The sequence below is a fragment of the Tachysurus fulvidraco genome, chromosome 2 (assembly GCF_022655615.1).
Source record: "Tachysurus fulvidraco isolate hzauxx_2018 chromosome 2, HZAU_PFXX_2.0, whole genome shotgun sequence".
Classification (NCBI taxonomy): Eukaryota; Metazoa; Chordata; class Actinopteri; order Siluriformes; family Bagridae; genus Tachysurus; species Tachysurus fulvidraco.
The window spans coordinates 36,679,636-36,700,725 of NC_062519.1; the positions used below are offsets into that span (position 1 = coordinate 36,679,636).

Genomic DNA, 21,090 nt, shown 5'->3' on the forward strand with positions numbered 1-21,090 from the left:
ACTGCTCCACATAATCCGATAAACCTTCTGATAGATAAGTAGTAAATACTACAGTATACACAGGTGCAGTATACATTATACGATGTATATAATTTCAGGCTTAGTCTGTGTGTGTTTGTGTGTGTATATGTGCGTTTATTAGCCCCTCCCCCAAACAAGTTGCCCCTTCCCCCGTCTAGTAAAATTGGGGAGGCGTATTTACAGAGTGACACATCATCTAAACGGTGTGTTTCTGGTGTTCTTGTCTCTCTTTTAATCACACACATACACACACATGCAGGGGGAGGGAGTGTGCTTGTATGAATCATTCAGAGATGCCCATGTTCAGTGGCTGCCTGTCCACAGATTCGACCACACACTCGGGAAGAGCATCCTTAGTCACACACACACACACACACACACACACTAACACACACACACACACACACACACACACACACACACACACACACACACACACACAGTGAGCGGAGAAGGAGGGGCAGGCTATGGAGACACAGGCAGCATGAGGCTGAGCCACAGAGTGTGACGGCATGTTGAGGAAACTGGTATGCCGGAGGATCTGCGCCTGTAAGCATCTTTCTTTCTTTCCATCAAGGGAGGGAGGGAAAGAGGGAGGGAATGAGATAGAGAGCGGCAGAAGAGCGACAGATGAAGCCGGTAACAGACAGCAGCTTTGGGTGTGAATGCCGAACGGGTGTGAACATTAGCTAATCTTTATTGAAGAGTGAATGAGAGCATCTTGAAGTGGTGACAGAGGAAAGGACTGGGAACAGATGTGGTTAATTTTTCTTGGATTTCAACATCACTGTTTTCTTTGAACACATGGTGGTGATAATTAGCACTGGATATTTATTTTTTCTTTGAATCTGTCACTGTCTTAGAATCTATTTGTCCTTCTACTATGTGAGAAATGCGATATTTATGGTACTAAAGCTGTAGAAATCACTGAGGAAGAGTGTTTATTACTGGAAGCATGTGTTAGAAAGATGATGAAGATGGCTTTAGTGAGCTGTTCTGGTGTGTTTGTGTGTGTGTGTGTGTGTGTGTGTGTGTGTGTGGGTGGGTGGGGTGGGGGCGTTTTAATAATTCATTAGAATTGATTGCCGGTCTGACACATTTCAGTAGAGCTCTCACGTGTATGACTCAAGGGGAAATATATAGGCACTTCCAATATAAGGTTGTGCTGAATAAGACAGTGCCCTTCAAATAGGAATCCCATAAGCATGACTAGCCTAGCATTGCCATCACGTTGCCTTTAGCCTAGCAGTAACCTCAGATCAGGGGATGGACAAGAATTCACATAACTTCAGCCTAGCCTGGCACTCAAACACACAACTTCTATGGCCAGATTTCCTTTTTACTGAGTCATAATTCGAAAAGTTTGTGTTTAAGTGTGTTAGTATTGTTTTAGGTATATTTCTTCCTTTTATTGTAAAAGTGCAGCCAAGAGAGGTAGGAGCGATTAGAGAAGTTGTGCCAAAAGTTGTATTTAGAAAAATAAAGCATTATATTTTATTATTATTATTATCCACCATTGACACTGTCCTTCCTCAGACCTTTGATATCAGAAATGATCTGAAAGGATGTTCATGTGATTTTGGGTTAGGAAATCACAAACATCACAACAAGGCCAGCCTAATACTCACCTCATAGCTAGCCAAGCATCCACACCACATTGTCACATCACATCTAGCCTGACATGTATCACATCATCACAACTAGCCTAGCTCTTATATCATCATCATACTGTATCTCATCATCGCAACTGACATAGATCTCACATCATCATATCACATTATCACATTTCATCATCACAGCACAACTAGCCTAGCATTTACATCATCATTTCACATCATCACAACTAGCCTAGCTTTCACATCATCAAATCACATCATCACGACTAGCCTATCTATTACATCACATCATCACATAATATCTTATTATGACCAACTTAATTTATAGCCTAGAACTGGCATTACAGTATGACTAGCATTGCTCTTGTCTCAGCAGTACAGGTATCCAAGCACATTGCTCTCCTGGTCATATTGCATTATGGCTAGCATAGCAGTGACATCTTATGACTAAATTTATTATCACACAACATCTAGCTAGCAATTATGGCTATTAGATATTTACAGAAAGCTCTCATAACTAGCATTCACCTCATACTACAGCTAGCTATCAGTTATGGATATTAAATATTTTTTCAGAAACTCTCATGACTAATTTTCACCTCACACAACAACTAGCTATTAAATATGACTATTAGTTGTTTTCAGAAAGATTTCACAACTAGCATTCACATCACAAAACAGCTAGCTAACAATGATGAGTAGTAGATATTTATAAAAAGCTCTCAATATTAGCATTCGCCTCTTACCGAAGCTAGCTAGCAGTTCTACAGTAGCTATTAGATATTTACAGAAAACTCTCATGACTAACATTCACATCACACAACAGCTAGCTAACAATTATAACTATAAGCTCTCAATAATAGCATTCACCTCTTACCTCAGCTAGCTAGCGATTATGGCTATTAGATATTTTTTCAGAAAGCTCTCATGACTAGTGTTCACCTCACATAACAGCTAGCTTGTAATTGTTACTATTACATATTTACAGAAAGCTCTCAATATTAGCATTCACCTGTTACCACAGCTAGTTAACAATTATGGCTATTAGACATCAGCTATATGTTTGGTTACCTTTATATACCTTTACATATTTGCATTAAAACTGTTAAAGTATATAGATATAGATTAGTGCAGGAAACTGTTTTACATTCTTATTTATTTAATGGACATTTTTGCAAGCTTAAAGATTAACTTTTTAAATTTTTAATAAACAAAAAGAAGTACACAGAAATTGTGTTCTGAATTGTAGATTTAGAGAAAATGCTGAATCTAATACCGGCACTAACAGTGATATTTACGGTGAAAAGCCAAACAATTCTTTTACTGTTTGTTTTACTAATTGGATGAGAATCTTGCATAGAATGTTACTTTTATTTACTTGTGTTCTATTAATCTGTATATTTACCCTATAGAAAGTCATTACAAAAAAACATTATATGAATTCATATATACTTATTTCTGCTCACCTTACACTGAAAAAAAAATTAAAGTACTTCAGCAGCATAAATGTGTCAAATTGTGATTAGGTTACAAACAATACAAGATTCTAAAAAGAAATAGAGTACAATATCATGTCTAATTCCTGGGTTGCTAATATAATCCAGAACAGAGAATACTTTATTTAAATCATTTGTTTTTCTTTGACACTAGAAGATGTATTTTCAGAAAAAGTAATATTTTTGATTTACTTTTTATTTATTTATTTTATTAATTTCTTAGATAAGAATATAGATGATGACGACTCTGTGGATGGAGGACGTTCCTCTGCCTCCTCTAAAGGAGCAGCTTCTGTCCGCCGAACAGGATCCATGCGCAGGCCTAGCTCTGGCTCCAGCACCAAGAGCGCAGGTTAGTCCTTAAAAGATGTAACATACTGTAATATTTATTATAGTGATATAATTTTTGTATAAGTAATAATAAGTGTATTTGTGTATTATACAGGCAAAGAGGTGTCAGGTGCTGGTGCTGTGGATGAGGAAGACTTCATCTGTGCCTTTGAAGATGTGCCCACGGTACAGGTGAGACCCACTTTTCCCCCAGCATCATATTCATTTTTCCTTAATATTGATTTTTTTCCTGAGTTTAAAGACATTAAAAATGGTCGAATGTTTTGTTTATCATGCATGCTGTTTATCATTTGTGCTGTTGCCATGGAGCCATCTTTTCCCCTCACATAGACAAGGGTTTTTTGTAGTAAAGCTCTGTTTTCTTCTCTCTGCCTGTTCCAATCTTATTAGCAACAATGACATCTCTTGATATTGCATATATTAACTAAAGGTGAAAATGTGAAAGAAATCAGAGGTACAAATCCAGTTATTCTGAAAGTACATGCACTGCTTTTATATGTACTGTACTGAAATTTCATGTATTGCTGGCTTGTCATTTTTTACTCGCTCTGACAGTAAATATAAAGGTCACAGAGGAGCTCAGGTTGGAGATCAGCCATTTCTGGCTCTGCTCACGAGGACTGTGCTTTGTGCCCATTTCAGATTTACTCCAACAGAGAGCTTGAGGAGTCCATGAATAAAATCAGAGAGGTCCTCTCAGATGAAAAGCAAGACTGGGAGCACAGAGTGTTGGCGGTGAGCGATTTCCTGCCATTTCCTGCTTTTGTTGATAAAATCAAAGTTAAGCTCAGAATTATGGATTATTTATTAGATTAAAGCTACAGTAGATTTGGAAATGGATCTGGCAGCATTCAGTTGTGCCTAAGGCACCTGTATCTGAATACTGTTCTGCTTGTCTGGTTGACTGAAATAATGTCTCTCTTGTGGGAGAGTCAATGAGTCAGTGAGGGAACAGTAAGTTACAAAAAGAAAGAAAGTCAGTCAGGAAAGGAAATTATGTGTAAAAATAAGACAATTAGTGATGTGTAAATGAACAGTGTGTAAGGGTGATTAAGTCAGAAAGAAAGTAAAGAAACTAAGTCTGTTAGTAAGTAAAGAAAATTAGAAAGAAAGTGAATGCCAGTTAGCTTGCCAGTCATTAAAGAATTCATTCAGAATGTAAAGAGAGTAAGTAAATGACCTATGCTTCCTTGACATGTGCATAGACTTGTGGAGAAAAAGCGACCAGAAATCATACATTTTCAGAGAGCTGGTAGTATTCGAGTTTAATTACTATGTTTACGCCTGCAAAACTCTTTCCCAAAACACCTGAATTAAAGCTCTTCCTTGTGGATTATTTGCATGTATTAAAATTACCTTCGGAATTTGTCGTAGCTGAAGAAGGTACGTTCGCTGCTGCTTGCCGGAGCCACCGATCACGAAGTGTTCCTTCAGCAACTGAGGCAGCTGGAAGTAGCGTTAAAGCTCTCAGCTAAAGACCTGCGCTCTCAAGTTGTCCGTGAGGCCTGCATTACACTGGGGTACGTTCAGCTTATCGCTCAATGATCCAATTGGCTGTTAGTTAAAAAGATGTCGCTTCTAAAAGGGTTATAAAGAAAAAGATCAATTAGTTGAAATGCGTTTCGGGTTTGTGTTGAACTGGTTCCAGAATCGCTTTTAAGCCTCATGCATTATGTTACATTACATTGTCATGGAACGGGGGAATGAAGGATGCAGCGGAAGTGCATCTATACACTAAAACACACACACACACACACACACACACACACACACACACACACACACACACACACACACACACACACACGTATATTACATACACATGCACAACTTCTCTTTCTTTCTCTCTCTTTCCAGGTATTTGTCATCTGTTCTGGGTAACAAGTTTGACCATGGAGCAGAGTCCATCATGCCCACACTGCTCAATCTCGTTCCCAACAGCACTAAAGTGATGGCCACATCCGGTGCAGCAGCCATCCGCCTTATCATACGAGTGAGTACAGGTTTATGCTGTTGTTTGCTGTCATGTTTCCTCATCCCACACCGTTAAAGGCCAGATTTACTGCATGTCTAGTGCAGCCGGTTGTTAAATTGGAGGAAACAACAGGAAATCAATGCCATTGATCAGTGCGTTATGTCTGTACCAGCTGCCCAGGCTCATGTTTAAGCATAAGTGAAGCTTCTGCTTGACTGCTGTGTTTGTCAGTCTGAGAGATTTAATAGCAGAGAAATAATGGAAAGGGGTAACTGTTAGATCAGGGCTAGTGACCGGAAGATTGCGATTCTGAATCCCAGGAGTCAACTGTGTTCAACTGCTATATTTTTGAAATGTATTGAGCTTGTGGCAAGGCTGCTGTTGTGTAAGTAAAGAGCAAAGATGTTATAAAGTAATAAGAAAGATATTACAAATAATCCATGAAGGGTTGGTGTGATGTGGCCCAGAGAGAAGCAGAAGGTGAACATTGGACCACTTGTTTTAATTAAAGAACGAGGCATAGCACTCACTTTATATTTGTTTATAGTTGTTTAACAATGCAGCACCTCTAAAAACTCGTTACTTACTGCTTTCACTTACATTATAGTAGCTATAAACAGCCATTCCATCACTAGCCTTTATTTAAAATTTCTTTTAAGGTCCATTGATTTGACAGGAAACTTTAAGGTACTCTTTTCCTCAGGCGATTACAAAACATTGACACTGAAGACTGCTAGGTCCGTGTTCAACATTCTTGAGAATTGAAATACTCTTGCTAAATTAGGAGCTCTCTCACATAATCCGTACAATTTTTATGAATACGTGCCCAGGGTCCTTACTAGAGCTTGAATGAGCCACAAAGCTGATTGAGACGCAGCCTTATAGAAAATTAATCAGCGGCTTTAATAGAACAGCTATCAATCGCTCAGAGTCATTTCTTTACCTCAGCCATTCCTCTTAAGGTGAGTAAAAGAGTAAATTGAAAGTGTGACATACTTTAATTGCATTTGTAACTTGCCTTTTAAGCATCAGAATGATATAAATGACAAACTGCTTATTTAAATCTTACCAACTGCCACTTTAAAGTTTGCAATACTTAAGAAAAGAACAGCATATTGTACCCTTGCAAGTCTTCTGCATTTTGTGTTTTATTTTTATGTATTTACATCTCAATGTGTTTTATTTATGTTTTTTCCCCAGCACACACACTATCCTCGGCTTATCCCCATCATTACCAGTAACTGCACGTCTAAATCCGTGGCTGTCCGTCGGTAAGGCAGTCTCTGTTTTCTCATGAACAGTAGATAACATGTTGAAAGAATAGTCTAAGTCTTTTTATTTTTACCTTCCCAGGCGCTGTTATGAGTTTTTAGACCTTTTACTCCAGGAATGGCAGACGAGCTGTCTGGAGAGGTAAGACCATGGTAATTTTTTGACAAAAATTTGTGACAAACCTGCGTTCTGTGATCACACATCCACATTCACACACAGAGGTCATGTCCTTGAACACTACTGTTATCCCTCGTGGTCTCTTCTCTTCGGTTGCCACAAAGGCTTCTATCAGGACTTCCTGTGACCACAGGATTGTATTAGGATTGAAAAAAATAGTGTCTGCGCGGTTTCCACAGAAGAGCAGAAAAAAACCCATATATTGATTTTGGATCTGCTTTCGCCAGAGCTTCCTTTAAACCCAGTTGACTTTGTGTCATTTCAGACATGTCCCTGTTCTGATGGAAACTGTTAAGAAAGGAGTCCATGATGCAGACTCAGAAGCCAGAATGGTTGCTAGAAAGTAGGTGTTATTGGGTTTTTTACGGTTAAGAAGTCAGAATGTGAAAATGATCTGAATTATCTGGAACATCCTGCTTGAATTTTTTAGGTGTTATTGGGGCTTCCACGGCCACTTCAGTAAGGAGGCGGAGCAGCTGTTTCAAGCCCTCGAACTGACCTATCAGAAGGCTCTGCAGTCTCATCTAAAGAGCTCGGACAGTGTTATGTCGCTCCCTCAGTCCGATCGCTCCTCCTCCAGCTCTCAAGAAAGCCTCAAGTAAGACACGAGTCGAGTTCAACTGTGTGAAAAGGACTGTTTTTTATTTTTTTTAATTAAATCTCCTCTCTCTCCCTCTCTCCCTCTCTCTCTCTCTCTCTCTCTCTCTCTCTCTCTCTCTCTCTCTCTCTCTCTCTCTCTCTCTTTCAGTCGTCCCCAGGCTGGGAAAACACCTGTAGCAAGCAATGTAACCAGAAGTAAGACTATGCCATTTGTTTTAATTGATGTGCCTAAATTGTCCTAGTTTTGTTTTAACTATCCATTATTTAACTGTGCCCCTGTCTCTCAGATAAAGTGGTTAGCTCTCGAGTGTCCTCCTCGCCTGGCTCGTTGCAGCGATCACGCAGCGATGTTGACGTCAACGCTGCCGCCACAGCAAAGTCTCGAATGCCCAAAGTACCCGCTGCTGCTCCCTTCACCTCAGCTGGAGCACTGCCACCCGGCTCCTACGCCTCGCTAGGTAACATATTACATCTGCACTCTGGAGTGGAGCTTGAAGTGAGTTCTGTGGGGAAAAAAATCTGCATTGCAGTGCTTCTTAGTCTTTAGTCTTAGAGGACTATTTGTTCTGTTCTCTTGCACAGTTCTATTTGTTTGGCTCATTAATACAATCCTAAATGTAGACACTTTTTTCCCCTCAAAATAGTCAACAATATAGTCATTCATTATGATTAGGCATGATTCGTTGATGTCAATAACAATGTCATAGTTATTTATATAGCACCATTAAAATCAGCTCAGGTTGAACAGAGTGCTTTAAAACAATAAATACAAACCAATAAATACAAAGCTGGTCAAATGTCAAAGAAACTAAAGTTTTGTGAGGATAGGAGAAGCTATTCCAAAGCTTTTGTCCATCTACAGCTAAAGAGCAATCACCTCTAGATCCTGGAACTGTTAGTAGCGCTTGATCACATGAGAGCTTCAGAGGGATTATGAGGACAGTGAAAAATCTTAAGCACATGTTTCTCTAGTTTTCTACTGAAGCGGTGTGTCATACCATATCTAAAAACACATGAGCAAGTGTGTATGAGATGACATTGTGTGAGACCGGCAGGATTGAGTTATGCCAGTTTCACCAGGATTTCCCATAGTCTTTGTGGCCAAAAAAGCTTGATTTTTGGCACAACTTGCAAGAAACTGTCTTGCATTTTTTTTGTACTTTTTGGAGGAAAAATTACTTTTGTTGAATTTGCAAGCACAGTTTCTTTTAAACTATTACCAGTGAATATGCAGCATAACAGCATATGCAGTTACTTCCTATGATAGCTGTACTCATGTTCACAGTGAATTGAAAAGCACTTTGGCTGGATGCACATTGTGATGATGCCACATGACACATCTTGGCCCAAATCTGCAGTAATTTTTAAAAATTGCAAGCTCATATTGTCAAATTTACTTGAGTTTTACTTGAGTGCTAAATCGTTAGCTATCAGCATTTATTACTAATTAGCTATAGTAACCTCAAAGCTCTTTTAAAGGAATCTAAAGGAAACAAACTTTAGACATTTAGTATGTCTTGGCAGTATTTTGGTGATAGAGTTGTCTGAAATGAGGGCTATTTATTCAGATAAACTCTCCCTTAAAGCCTTTTATGGGTTGAGTGTAATGTAGAATATAAGAATACAGGCAACATTTCCTCCTTTTAGAGTGAAATATATTGTTTTCAATATATTTCTACTAATATATTGAAAATATCTATAATAATCTTTTTATATTTCTTTTTATATAATCCTTTTTAATATTTTTTTTGTATTTAATGGCATCTAGCAAGTTTTGTTTTATATTATAGCACTGACCATTAATAGCACTAATAATAATAATAACAATAATAATAATAATAACAAAATATTGTGCCTTTCATTTGCCTTTTATTTGCCTAAGATGCAACTCCTGGTAATGTGGAGGGTAAGGTTTCTGTCATACAGTGTGTGTGTGTGTGTGTGTGTGTGTGTGTGTGTGTGTGTGTGTGTGTGTGTGTGTGTGTGTGTGTGTGTGTGTGTGTGTGTGTGTGTGTGTGTGTGTGTGGAGTTGGGTTCTATGTGCAGTCCTCTCTGTCTCTCATCTTGTGCTAGTCCCCATGTACTAATGATTCAGGGAAGCCCAGTTCACATGATTCATTTTTTATTAATTTGATTCACATCTGATTTACTTGCTTCAAAGCTGATTCAATTGATTCACCTAATTCACAGTTCAAGCAAAACAAAATGAGATGAATCAGGTTTGTTAGAGCTGGGCATCTCTGTGATTGATGAGATGTTATTGATAGCTCTGATTGATAAAACTATTCTTAATATGTGATGAATGTGATGTGATTGACCTGCTGTGATCGATAAGCTGTGATTAAAACGTCTGCATGGATCACCTGCATGGAGTCTGATAGTGAACTCCAAGCTGAGTGTACTGTCTGTTAGACACCTTCATTTCTATAGGAGTGCTGATTCAGTTAAAAGTGTGTGTATGTGTGTGTGTGTGTGTGTGTGTGTGTGTGTGTGTGTGTGTGTGTGTGTGTGTGTGTGTGTGTGTGTGTGTGTGTGTGTTTATTCAGTAGTACAGGGCATGAAGTGATTGTTTGAAATCTTATCTTAACGATTTTTAGTATATCGATCCAGGTGCTATCAAAACTGACACAGTCTTTGTAACATTTGGTAATAAACATAATCCCAATCTTTAATCTTTTCACAGAGCACCAGTAATCTGTTGTTACAATATATAAATTGTAATCTGCATTAAGTTACTTAATGCATATATGTTGCTATGGAAAAAAGGATCAGTAGAAGGTGTAAAGGTATGAAAATGATAAAGGCCATAATGCATCAGTTTTCAGCATTTGCATTAATTTTACTGATCTACAGAAAGCTACATATTAGTTACAGTTACAGTAGCTGTATGTGTCCTGTAAACGTGTTTTCATAAGCGCTAGTGCATTTTTGTACAGAAGGTGATTCCAGTGCTTTTTCCATCTTAAAATCCCAATTTACATTTATTGAAACTTTTAAAAAATGTTCAAAATAAACTTTGTGCATGTCATCCACTGTGTCTGTCTTTATATCTCTAGGTCGTGTACGTACACGGAGACAGAGTTCAGGCAGCAGCGTCGGAGGCGGAGCCTCTGTTACAGACAGTAGGGGGCGGAGCAGAGCGAAAGTGGTGTCACAATCACAACGTGAGTTCACAGTCAGACACACTAGACGTTCTGTTTATTCTTTGGAAATAATGCTCTATCATCATAGTTATGAGAAAATGTCCTGATAGGGTCATGCAAGAGTTCAGTTATGAAATGAAATCTAAACCATTTCACGTTATTTTCACTAAAGATGTATCATTTAAGAACTGCTGGTTTGTAAGAAATCTGATACGCTTACTATGTGCCATCATGAACACCAGCATGCTTGGTATTGTTGCCCATGGCAACAATCAGAGATGTTTTATGTAAGGAATAAAACATGACTTTATTCTCCTTATACCACAGCAAAACATGTCATTTTTATCTGTTTATAGTTACATTTATAGATCTGGAACATCCATCCATTTTAGCAGCGATAAACCTGTCTTTTTGTAAGGATATGTACCGGAAATGACACTGGAGACTCCTTCTAAAACTTGTTACTATAGAAACAATAATTTATTCAAAAGATCATCATAAACATCATTAATATAGGTTTTGTCACAGATTGTCTTATATAACATTCTCTTATAGAACATTTAACTGTGCTGTGGTACAAGCAAATATAATGACATGCCCAATGCATGTTGGGTAATGTAGTTTCATGGTCATTATGTAACCGGATGCCCTTCAATGCCCCATGTGCTGCTTGTACAAAAGGATCCAGGTCAGCAAACCAAGCAGGTGGTAAGACTCACGGTACAGCAGACTTTCTGATCACTTAGAGCATGATTTATACCACCCCATCACCTAAATGTACAGTTCCTCCCTTTTCCCTAAGTTTACTTAATGCCACGTTGATGTCAGTCACTGTTCGATTTCTGTTTATGATTTATGACTTCCTGTGTAACCATGATCCTGCATGTGTATCTGTATTAAATGTGTGTGTGCTATATTATTACACTATACTACTGTGAGATGTTATAGATACATTTACTAACGTTTCACTCCTTCACTCTCTTGGCATCACTATGTGGTGTATGTGTGTGTAGCTGGGAGTCGTTCCAGTTCTCCAGGGAAGCTTATTGGTCAGTCCTATGGCAAGGTGTCCTCTCTGACCCAGGCAGAGAAGCGCAGTAGGATCCCACGCAGTCAAGGCTGCAGCCGAGAGAGCAGCCCGGGTCGCTCCGGCCAGGGTGAGAACACACACACACACAAAGTGGGTTTGTTGTCTCAGAATGGGAGTTAGCATGCACACAAGACCCACGGGATTATTCTTATTTTGTATGAATTTGAAAATGTTTTTCAGTACTGGATATAGATTTGACACCAGGTTCCTGCACACCTATTTGCAGAATTAGAGCCAAACTAATTCTTTTACCTTGTTTGCTATTTGGTTTGGTTGTATTTCACACAGAACAAGTGGCTAAAGGTGTGTACAGCTCCTTACATAAGTCTAACTTTATTTCACTGATCAGAAAAATTGTGATGGAAAAGAAAACAAGCCAAGGGCAAAAAAAGATAGATATGTATAGATGTAAACAAAAACATTTTGGGATTATAATCCTGTGTCCTCTTGTATCCCCTTTCAAATTACTGTATATCCTCGCATTTCTAGGGTTGGAGGTTCATTTCCCACCTCCACCATGTCTACTTTGAGTTTGCATGTTCTCCATGTGTTCCAGGTTTCCTCAAGATATTCTGGTTTCAGATGTTGTGTGTATTTTCTTTTGTTGGCTTAAATAACCAGAACATGTCACATTTCTGCAGTACTACAGCTCTTTGTAAGAGAATGGAACATGGTAGTTGAATTAATGTGGAAAATGAATTCTGCAGTCATGAATCAATGTACCAAGGAAGAAATTATTTATAGGAAATCGCATTAAACCGAGTGATGACTTTCAGTGTTAGTCCTTGTGCATTATTCACACAGGTTTCATACTCCTTCAATAATTCTTTGACCCTTAGTGACCTCATCATTTGATTGCTTAATGGTTCTGCTCTTAAACCAGTGGAAACTTTTCCATAATCCGTTTTTTTTTTGTGTGTGTGTTTGTTTAATGGGCAAATCATAGGATCATTATAAAACACACCACCATTTTAACAACAGCACTTTATATATTTGTGAAGTATTTTAAAATTTGTTACTGAATGTTTCCTCTGTTAGTTGAGTTACTGATTTCTTGACAATGTGAAGCCTTTGCCTCCTCACCAGGGGCGGTTCTAGGATTTCATCTTTAGGGGGTTTAGCCCTCAGTGAGAATTTAAAACAAGAAGTTCTATATTATATATTATATGACAACTCTGGTAATAAGAATAGTGACATTTCACTGCTTTTGTTTGCCGTCTTTGCGTCTTTCTGCCGATTAACGTTATAGATGAACGCCTCCAGCTCTGACTGCGTGTGCACGCTGCGTGTACCTTTGCTTTATTTATTTATCTGGACAGCCGTTTTATTTCAGGACAAACTGAGACTCACTGCAGTTCACCATCATGAGAAGATTTCGAACATAGAGATTTTTCATTTTTCAGCCTTAGAATTCTTTGAGACTCTGAGTTTCTGTCAGTTTTATTTTCAATTTTATTTTTATTTCATTTGTGTATTGTTTTTAACAATAGACACAGAGCAGCTGTCCAGAAATCCAGATCTAGATTTAGATCCCTATTTGCACAAGCCAGAGGTGACAGAGATGAGGAAAACCTCCAGAGGTGGCAGAGGAAAATGAGGAAGAAACCTTGAGAGGAAGCATCATCTATAGTGGGATTCTAAGTCATCAATGTAGAGGTGTAGAAGAGTAAAATCAAGCACTCTTGAGTGTGTTGAGTCTGAGAATCCTGGGATGAGTACAGGGTTGTCTTTATGATATTAGCAGCAGGTACAGGGACAAATCCACAGTATCCCCTTTACTTCATACCTTCTCTCTTTTCATCTAGAAATCACTTAACCTTCTTTCTCTTTTCTCCTTTGTCCTGTCTTAACTGTTTCATTTTTTCTCTCCTGCTGCTCGGACATGCTTGTGTGTGTGTGTATGTGTGTATGGGGCTGGTAGTGCGGGGTAGTCGTATCCCACGGCCCAGTATGAGTCAGGGTTGCAGTCGTGACACGAGCAGGGAGAGCAGCAGAGACACAAGTCCTGCACGGGGTTTTACTCCCCTTGGTGAGTCTCTCTCTCTCTCACACACACACACACACACACACACACACACACACACACACACACACACACACACACACACTCTCAAACACACTCACACACACACGCACGCACACACGCACTCACACACACACACTCAAACTCTCTCAAACATACACTCTCACACACACACACACTCACACACACACACACTCAAACTCTCTCAAACATACACTCTCACCACACACACACGCACGCACACACACACACACACACACCCGTACACACACACTAACTCTCTCAAACACTCTCTCTTTCACAAACACACACACTTCACACTTTCAAATGTACAAATTTCTACACATAATTCAGAGCAGAACTTTATAAAAATCTGCACCAACAACGTACAGATTAAGTTACAACATACAAGTTTACGCACATTTCCCTGCAAATTCTGACAGATCTGTAGCAGCGATATCAACATCCATCTCATTTGAATGTTATAGCTTTTATAAGTACCAAATTCACACATACAGTGATTTTCTCACTGTGAGTCTCCAGACTCGGTATTATGATGTCATCAGTAGTTATCAGAGTAACAATGTTTCTCAGTGGGTGCCACGTGCGCTCTACTTTCTTCACTCTCATTAGTAGTCGCTGTAACACATCGCTCCATATTTGCATAAAATCAAACTTTTCTCAACTCCTTCATGTTTCTGGACACGCCCACGTCTAGTGGCTATTAGTTACTGTCACTTGTGTCACAGGAAAAACGAATGCTTGCTTTATCACTGCGAATCTCTGTATGTGTAAACACCTCTTTTTTTCTAGCAGCTCTTCCTCTCCCTTCCTCTTGCCTTCACCTCTTCTTCTTCTCCTGCATGCTGTAACTCAAAACACTCTCAGTGTCTAACTAAACTCCAGAGAAATGTTCCAGTCTTTTTTTCTGTCTTGTCTTCCCAGAATGTATCTCTGTATATTTATGAACAATCGAACGATTGCTTCAGTGTAATAGTTGAATTCTCAGCTGTATTTGGTTCTCCTGTTGATCAGTGTCTCGGCGTCACTCGCGCTCCACCAGTGCCCTGACCAGCGGCGACGCTCTGCAAACAGGTGAACGTCGGCATGAGAGGCACCGAACCCCTGACAGGGGGAGCTACAGAGCATCAATTCACACATTTCACACCTCAATATTGTTTGAATAAATAACATAACAATCGCCTTTATAGTCTAATTATACATACATGATAATGGACGAAAAATTTAGCAAGGTGTGAAGTGTGTGATTTTTTTTTTGCAATATTTAATTTTGCTTGTTTTGTGCTGTATGTATACATTTTTTTTATTGTCATTATGGAATTTAGTTGACTTTAGTTTGTTTTTATTTTTGGAAATGTGTCACTGGATTTATCTCTTTATTTATTGTTTATGATTTATTTGTTAATTTTTGGAGCTTTAAAGAAGAGGTTTTCTCAATCCCTATACCTATCACTTTGGTGGTTAATTCTATAGTAATTTGTTATATTTCCTGGTCCAATTTACCCCAAATAGAAACAATTAAGCAAATAAAACCAAGCTTTTACTAACAGCATTAGGGTTGCATCAAACTATCATCATGATACTGTGGTCTTTAATTGTTTTGAAATTATTATTTAAATGAAAACTATTTTCTAATTCTGTTTACTGAGAGTTTACAGTTTAGTGTTATTGTAAATATCTCCTAAATCTTACCTGCATACAAACCTCTACTTTAAAACTACAATAATTTCATCCGTAGAAACAGATACACTGAGTGTAGTACAAACATCACATTTGTTTGAAATTATTTCATATTTTTGTGCTTTGGATTGTTTTTTATTTGGATCATTGTACAATTGTGGTTACATGTATTCAGCATTGCATATTTATTTATTTATTTATTTATTTATTTATTTATTTTTGTTATATTTTGTGATGATATTTGAGATTTAAAAAATATATGTTTTTGTTCATTAAATTTTTGGTGTAATTTGTCCATTTTGAAAGTTCCTAATTTTAGAATAATGATCAGAAAAATGTTAAAGATATCTAAGAAATATAGTAATCAGAAATTTTAAATAGTCAAACTGAATGAGATAAGGGGAGGGGCTTGTTATGGGGAGGGGCTTGTTTTGATCAGGGTTTGATGGGAACTTCTTGTGGGGAGGGACTTGTTATGAGGCGGGGTTTAATGGGAGCTCTTTGTGGGAAGGGGCTTGTTATTGGGTGGGGCTTGATGGAGCATGTTATTGGGGAGGGGCTTGTCATGGGGGAGGGGCTTGTAATGGGGGAGGGGCTTGTCATGGGGAGTTTTTACTACAGCTGCAGTTTGAATCCCAGTTAGAATAGAGCTCTGAAATGACATCTTGCCTAACAGGAATAAATTACAATAATTCTTTCTCTCTCTTTCTCTCTCTCTGTCTCTCTTTCTAACAGATCGTTTTGGGCTGATCCATCAGGCACGGATCTCTGCTTCAGTCAACGCCATGCGCATCCTGAACACAGGCATGGAGGTGGAGGCAGCAGTGGCTGATGCTCTGGTGAGACTGTGTTCAGTACTCAGCTTTCAGAATCCACACACACAAAAAATTGTTGAGTTTTTTATCTGTTAACACTAGAAGTAAGCAGGAAACATGAACCGAAAATCCTGACATGTCACTGTCTTTGCTTTTCCCTTTTCGGCTCTCTTAACTCTCATCAGCTGTTAGGAGACTCCAGGAATAAGGTTTGGGTTTTTTCTTGATGTATAAACTGTATATTCTCCTCATCCTCATCTTCATCATCTTTAGAGTCACAGAACGTACTAACAAAAAGTCACTCACAGTAGATTCTTATGGAGTAGTTAAGTAAAGAATAAAATATTACTGCATGCTGAAAATGAAATAAATTATTCTTATATCACAAAAACCTGCTCAGGATTTGTTTTATTTCCTTTATTTTCACACAAAGGTTTCTATGTTCAAAGTAAACGATATCAAACCCATTTCTGCTCTCTGAGACACCCCGAGTGCTTGTTCATAAACAGCTTAAATTCGAAGGTGTTATCATTAACCACTTCAATTTGGTTTAAGTTTGTATACAGATGTAAAAACACATCTCACACTGAAAGCCAACAGAGTCCTGACTTATTTTATATCAGACTTGTAGTGATAAAATAATTAGTTTACACCCATTGAAAACGTCCGATGAGATGGTTTTCATTCTGCCGACAGCATGATACACTAGTTTACTGGTAAAAAGGGGTTTAAAATAATCATATAAATATGAACCCATGATTTAAATTACATTCACTGCTGTAACAGAAACTGAATCAACCAATCAGAGTCGAGACATCAACGGCACTGTGGTATAAATGGCCTTTCTAGTCCGGTAACAGCTTTTAAAGCTTAATGACGGTATTCACTTATCCATTGCATGCTTTTCTCCTCATACAACATCGACATATCCTCAAAGAATCAGCTGCATGCATAGTGCTGCGTTATTACCAAGCAGTACAGCGTTATTATATACATCTTGTGTCTTGTTGTGCTTTGTGTTTCATTAGCGGAGGCCCATACGGCGTTGGCACGAGTCTCCAGGCATGTACTCAGATGATGACGCTAACAGCGATGCCTCCAGCGCCTGTTCAGAGCTTTCCTACAGTTCACGGAACGGAGGAGTGCCACACTACATGCGTCAGACGGAGGACGTAGCTGAGATCCTGAACCACTGCGCCAGTTCCAACTGGTCCGAGAGGAAAGAAGGCCTGCTGGGCCTCCAGAACCTTCTGAAGAGCCAAAGAACCCTCAGGTGAGTTCGGGGTTTGTTTAGAGAATTCAAGCAGAAAATGCAGATCCTACATTAGATGTGTAACAGTGAACTAATGCCCTTGTTAAGGCCTTCATTATATCCTGAAAGGGAATATCCACAGTATTACAGTACGGAAATAAATGCACCCATGAGGAATTTAAAACAGATACAACTTTGATGAGGTGGTCTTTTTCTACAATCTCCAGTAACGACGTATTCTACACATGCAAATAATTAACAGATAATTAACTTTTTAATTTTCTGCTTACTTATATATTCCTCTCACAAGTAAACCTGCAGTAGAGGTGACAATATTTATGGTTTACCTGTAACATTTCCCCCTGCTACAGGGACACAGGAGACACATATAAAACCATGCTTTTCTGCTTCTTTGGCTAGAGAAGAGGTCAGACTAAACACATAAAATAATAATAATAATAATAAAAAAATAAAATTCACTCAATCAAAGCTAGTTTATTAACAATAAAAAGCAAAACCATGATCACCCAAAGAAACAGGGAGCGTAGAACAAACCTTGGAGAGTGCTCGGGAAGACGGTGTAAGCTAGCAAGCCAGGAAAGAAACAGTGGCTTTGCATGGTTAGAAATATATAAACAGACAGGAAATGAGCAGGCTTTAGTATTCAGCAGAGCGTTCTTTTACATGGTTGGTAGGATGAATATCTACCACAGATGTTACACCAGGATGATCTATTTCCAGTGTGAAAAGCTCTAATGTACGTAAAATTGTGTAAATTTCATTTCCAAATCACCAATTGATTATTTTTATTAAATAGATTAAATAAATACAATGTTATTAAGCCTTCCGTTCAGCCTTGTTTGTAAATCTGTCAAAGTAATACAGATGAACAAAGTGTATAATTCCTGATTACCACAAAAACTGGAGTGAAATGCGATTCTCCATGATTCTTTAATATTTTGGGTCTTTTTTTGTCTTTCAGTCGTGTGGAACTCAAGAGGTTGTGTGAGATTTTCACTAGGATGTTCGCCGACCCTCACAGCAAGGTGATTCACCTAAATAAAGACATCCTTTTATAAATCTGACTTAAGAAAGAAAACTTATTTATCTGCTGTAATATGATGTGCATGTTGTTTGAGGCTAACAGATTTATTTTTGTTTGTTGTTGTTGCATGGTCTTGTGTTGGTGTGAATCACTGCTTCAGAGAGTGAGTAGTTTCATTCTGGGTTTGTTCAGTGAATCAGTCATTTATTGGTGTAATATTGGGTTTTGTATGTCATGAATGATCAAGCTTGTCCTTCTACCTTCAGGTGTTCAGCATGTTCCTAGAAACCCTGGTGGACTTCATTGTGCTGCACAGGGACGATCTGCAGGACTGGCTCTTTGTGCTCCTCACACAGCTGTTGAAGAAGATGGGTGCTGATCTTCTGGGATCAGTGCAGGCCAAAGTGCAGAAAGCTCTCGATGTCACCAGGTCTGAACTCTACTGGAAAAAACTGCCACATTTTTAGTCTAGTTACATTTTTTTCATGTCTTATTTTTTGTTTCATTCACTGTTTTGTGTCTTCTCTCTCTCTCTCTCTCTCTCTCTCTCTCTCTCTCTCTCTCTCTCTCTCTCTCTCTCTCTCTCTCTCCCCCTCTTTATTTCACAGGGATTCATTTCCCTACGATCAGCAGTTCAACATTTTAATGCGCTTCATCGTCGATCAGACGCAAACTCCAAACCTCAAGGTTGGTGGACTTTTTTAAACTAACATTACTGCACTATTTCTCCATACAGTACACAGTTACAGAAGGGTAAAAATTTATAATCACCCAGATGAGGATGGATTCCCTGTTGAGTCTGGTTCCTCTCATTGTTTTTTCTGATATCTGGTTCCTCTCATTGTTTTTTCATTTTCTCCATTGCCTCTGGCTTTGTTCATTAGGGCTAAATAAAAATGACAATTTTGTAGTTTGTATAAAAATTCTGAATTTATATAATGACGGGATAATAAACACTTTTCTTTCACGATGAATAAATTAAAAATGAAGCTGTATTCCTCCAGGAAAGGAGAGATGTTCCTTTTTCATTGTGAACATTATTAATAACAACTGAAATTGCTTGTTGAACACTTGTGTTTTATCGTACTGTGTTTGAGGCCATTGACTAAAAGCTCCACATTGTGTGAAACGTTTTGTGGAGACGCTGCAAACGAGGGATATTATATATGTAAATTGCATTTAAAACAAAATAATTGACTGTTAATTCATTCACACAGTAAAAATGAATTTACATTACAAGCTTGTGCTCTGTTTAAATAGTATAGCATATTATTCAGTAATTGAGGAATAGAAGAAGCCTTCTTAAATATTTAACTCCTAGTTTCTTAGCTCTGTTGTTTCTGTCGTGTAGGTGAAGGTGGCCATTCTGAAGTATATCGAGTCTCTAGCCCGGCAAATGGATCCCAGTGATTTTGTGAACTCCAGCGAGACTCGCCTGGCCGTCTCCCGTATCATCACCTGGACCACAGAACCCAAGAGCTCAGATGTCAGAAAGGTGAGGGCATTTCCTTCATCTCTCAGAAAACACACAGCTTCCCACAAAAGCTTTTGTGCTCCACCACAACTGCTCAGCTGTAATTGCACACAATATCATCAGTTGTACTCCGAGACGAACTGTATGTAGTCTCCAATGTGGCTTCACCGAGACATCGATTAATCCAATTCAGTTCAATTTATTTGTATAGTGCTTTTAACAATCTCCCATTGTCTCATAGCAGCTTTACAGAAGTATGGAAACAGAAGAGAGAGAAAAGGAAATACATATATAATAATAATGAGAAGAAGAAAAAAATAAGAATAAAAATTTAAAATAAAAACTGAATATATACAATTGAAGTATAAATTAATTTTAAAAAGATTAGCTTAAAATTTAAAATACTATATATATATATATATATATATATATATATATATATATATATATATATATATATATATATACATACATACATACATATTTTGTGGTATTATTTATGTGAGCTTCAAATGAGAGACCGGTATCAATACTCACACCGAGGTCTTTTACTGCTGCACATGATGAAACAGAAAGACCATCCAGAGTTACTCTGTAATCAGAAAGCCTACTTTTGGCTGCCTGTGGACCAAGTAAAAGCACTTGTGTCTTATCCGAGTTAAGCAGGAGGAAGTTAGTTAGCATCCATTGTCTAAAGTCCTTCACACAATCTTCAATCTTATTAAGCTGGTGTCTCACATCTGACAGCTGAAACATATAGCTGCGTGTCTTCAGCATAACAAATGTGGAAGTTAAAAAAAAAAAGTTTACACGTTCTGTTCAACTTTCACAAATTAACACAACTGTTATGAATTTTAAAGCCTAATACAATTACCAGAAGAATAATGTTATACCTGAAGGTTATAAATGAACTACACCACGGTCACATGAACTGTAACTGTGGTGATCAACATCAACAACACTAAGCTTCAAAACTTTTGATCTTATTTAAATCCTGATAAGAACCATTTTTGTTGCTTAATGAATGAATGAATGAATG

General features: G+C 38.2%; 1 protein-coding gene across 32 annotated transcripts in view; it reads left to right on the plus strand.

The window, feature by feature from the left end:
* LOC113653738 (CLIP-associating protein 1-B-like) overlaps window positions 1-21,090 on the plus strand; it is a 64,012-nt gene that overhangs the window by 31,676 nt on the left and 11,246 nt on the right. For 7 of the 32 annotated variants that reach the window (XM_027163529.2, XM_027163538.2, XM_027163595.2 and 4 more), the window contains 25 exons: window positions 3,357-3,485; window positions 3,579-3,655; window positions 4,127-4,219; window positions 4,859-5,004; window positions 5,342-5,477; window positions 6,660-6,730; window positions 6,813-6,872; window positions 7,174-7,251; window positions 7,339-7,506; window positions 7,657-7,703; window positions 7,796-7,966; window positions 9,391-9,414; window positions 10,565-10,672; window positions 11,333-11,371; window positions 11,665-11,808; window positions 13,663-13,770; window positions 14,800-14,859; window positions 16,201-16,304; window positions 16,466-16,489; window positions 17,309-17,553; window positions 18,515-18,578; window positions 18,738-18,740; window positions 18,844-19,007; window positions 19,186-19,264; window positions 19,929-20,072. In XM_027163529.2, coding sequence (XP_027019330.1) covers window positions 3,357-3,485; window positions 3,579-3,655; window positions 4,127-4,219; window positions 4,859-5,004; window positions 5,342-5,477; window positions 6,660-6,730; window positions 6,813-6,872; window positions 7,174-7,251; window positions 7,339-7,506; window positions 7,657-7,703; window positions 7,796-7,966; window positions 9,391-9,414; window positions 10,565-10,672; window positions 11,333-11,371; window positions 11,665-11,808; window positions 13,663-13,770; window positions 14,800-14,859; window positions 16,201-16,304; window positions 16,466-16,489; window positions 17,309-17,553; window positions 18,515-18,578; window positions 18,738-18,740; window positions 18,844-19,007; window positions 19,186-19,264; window positions 19,929-20,072 — 2,486 coding nt within the window. Of the gene's footprint in view, window positions 1-422; window positions 571-3,356; window positions 3,486-3,578; window positions 3,656-4,126; window positions 4,220-4,858; window positions 5,005-5,341; window positions 5,478-6,659; window positions 6,731-6,812; window positions 6,873-7,173; window positions 7,252-7,338; window positions 7,507-7,656; window positions 7,704-7,795; window positions 7,967-9,390; window positions 9,415-10,564; window positions 10,673-11,332; window positions 11,372-11,664; window positions 11,809-13,662; window positions 13,771-14,799; window positions 14,860-16,200; window positions 16,305-16,465; window positions 16,490-17,308; window positions 17,554-18,514; window positions 18,579-18,737; window positions 18,741-18,843; window positions 19,008-19,185; window positions 19,265-19,928; window positions 20,073-21,090 lie in introns of those variants that run through there. The other 25 variants (XM_027163554.2, XM_047806681.1, XM_027163654.2 and 22 more) reach the window with 17 other exon arrangements.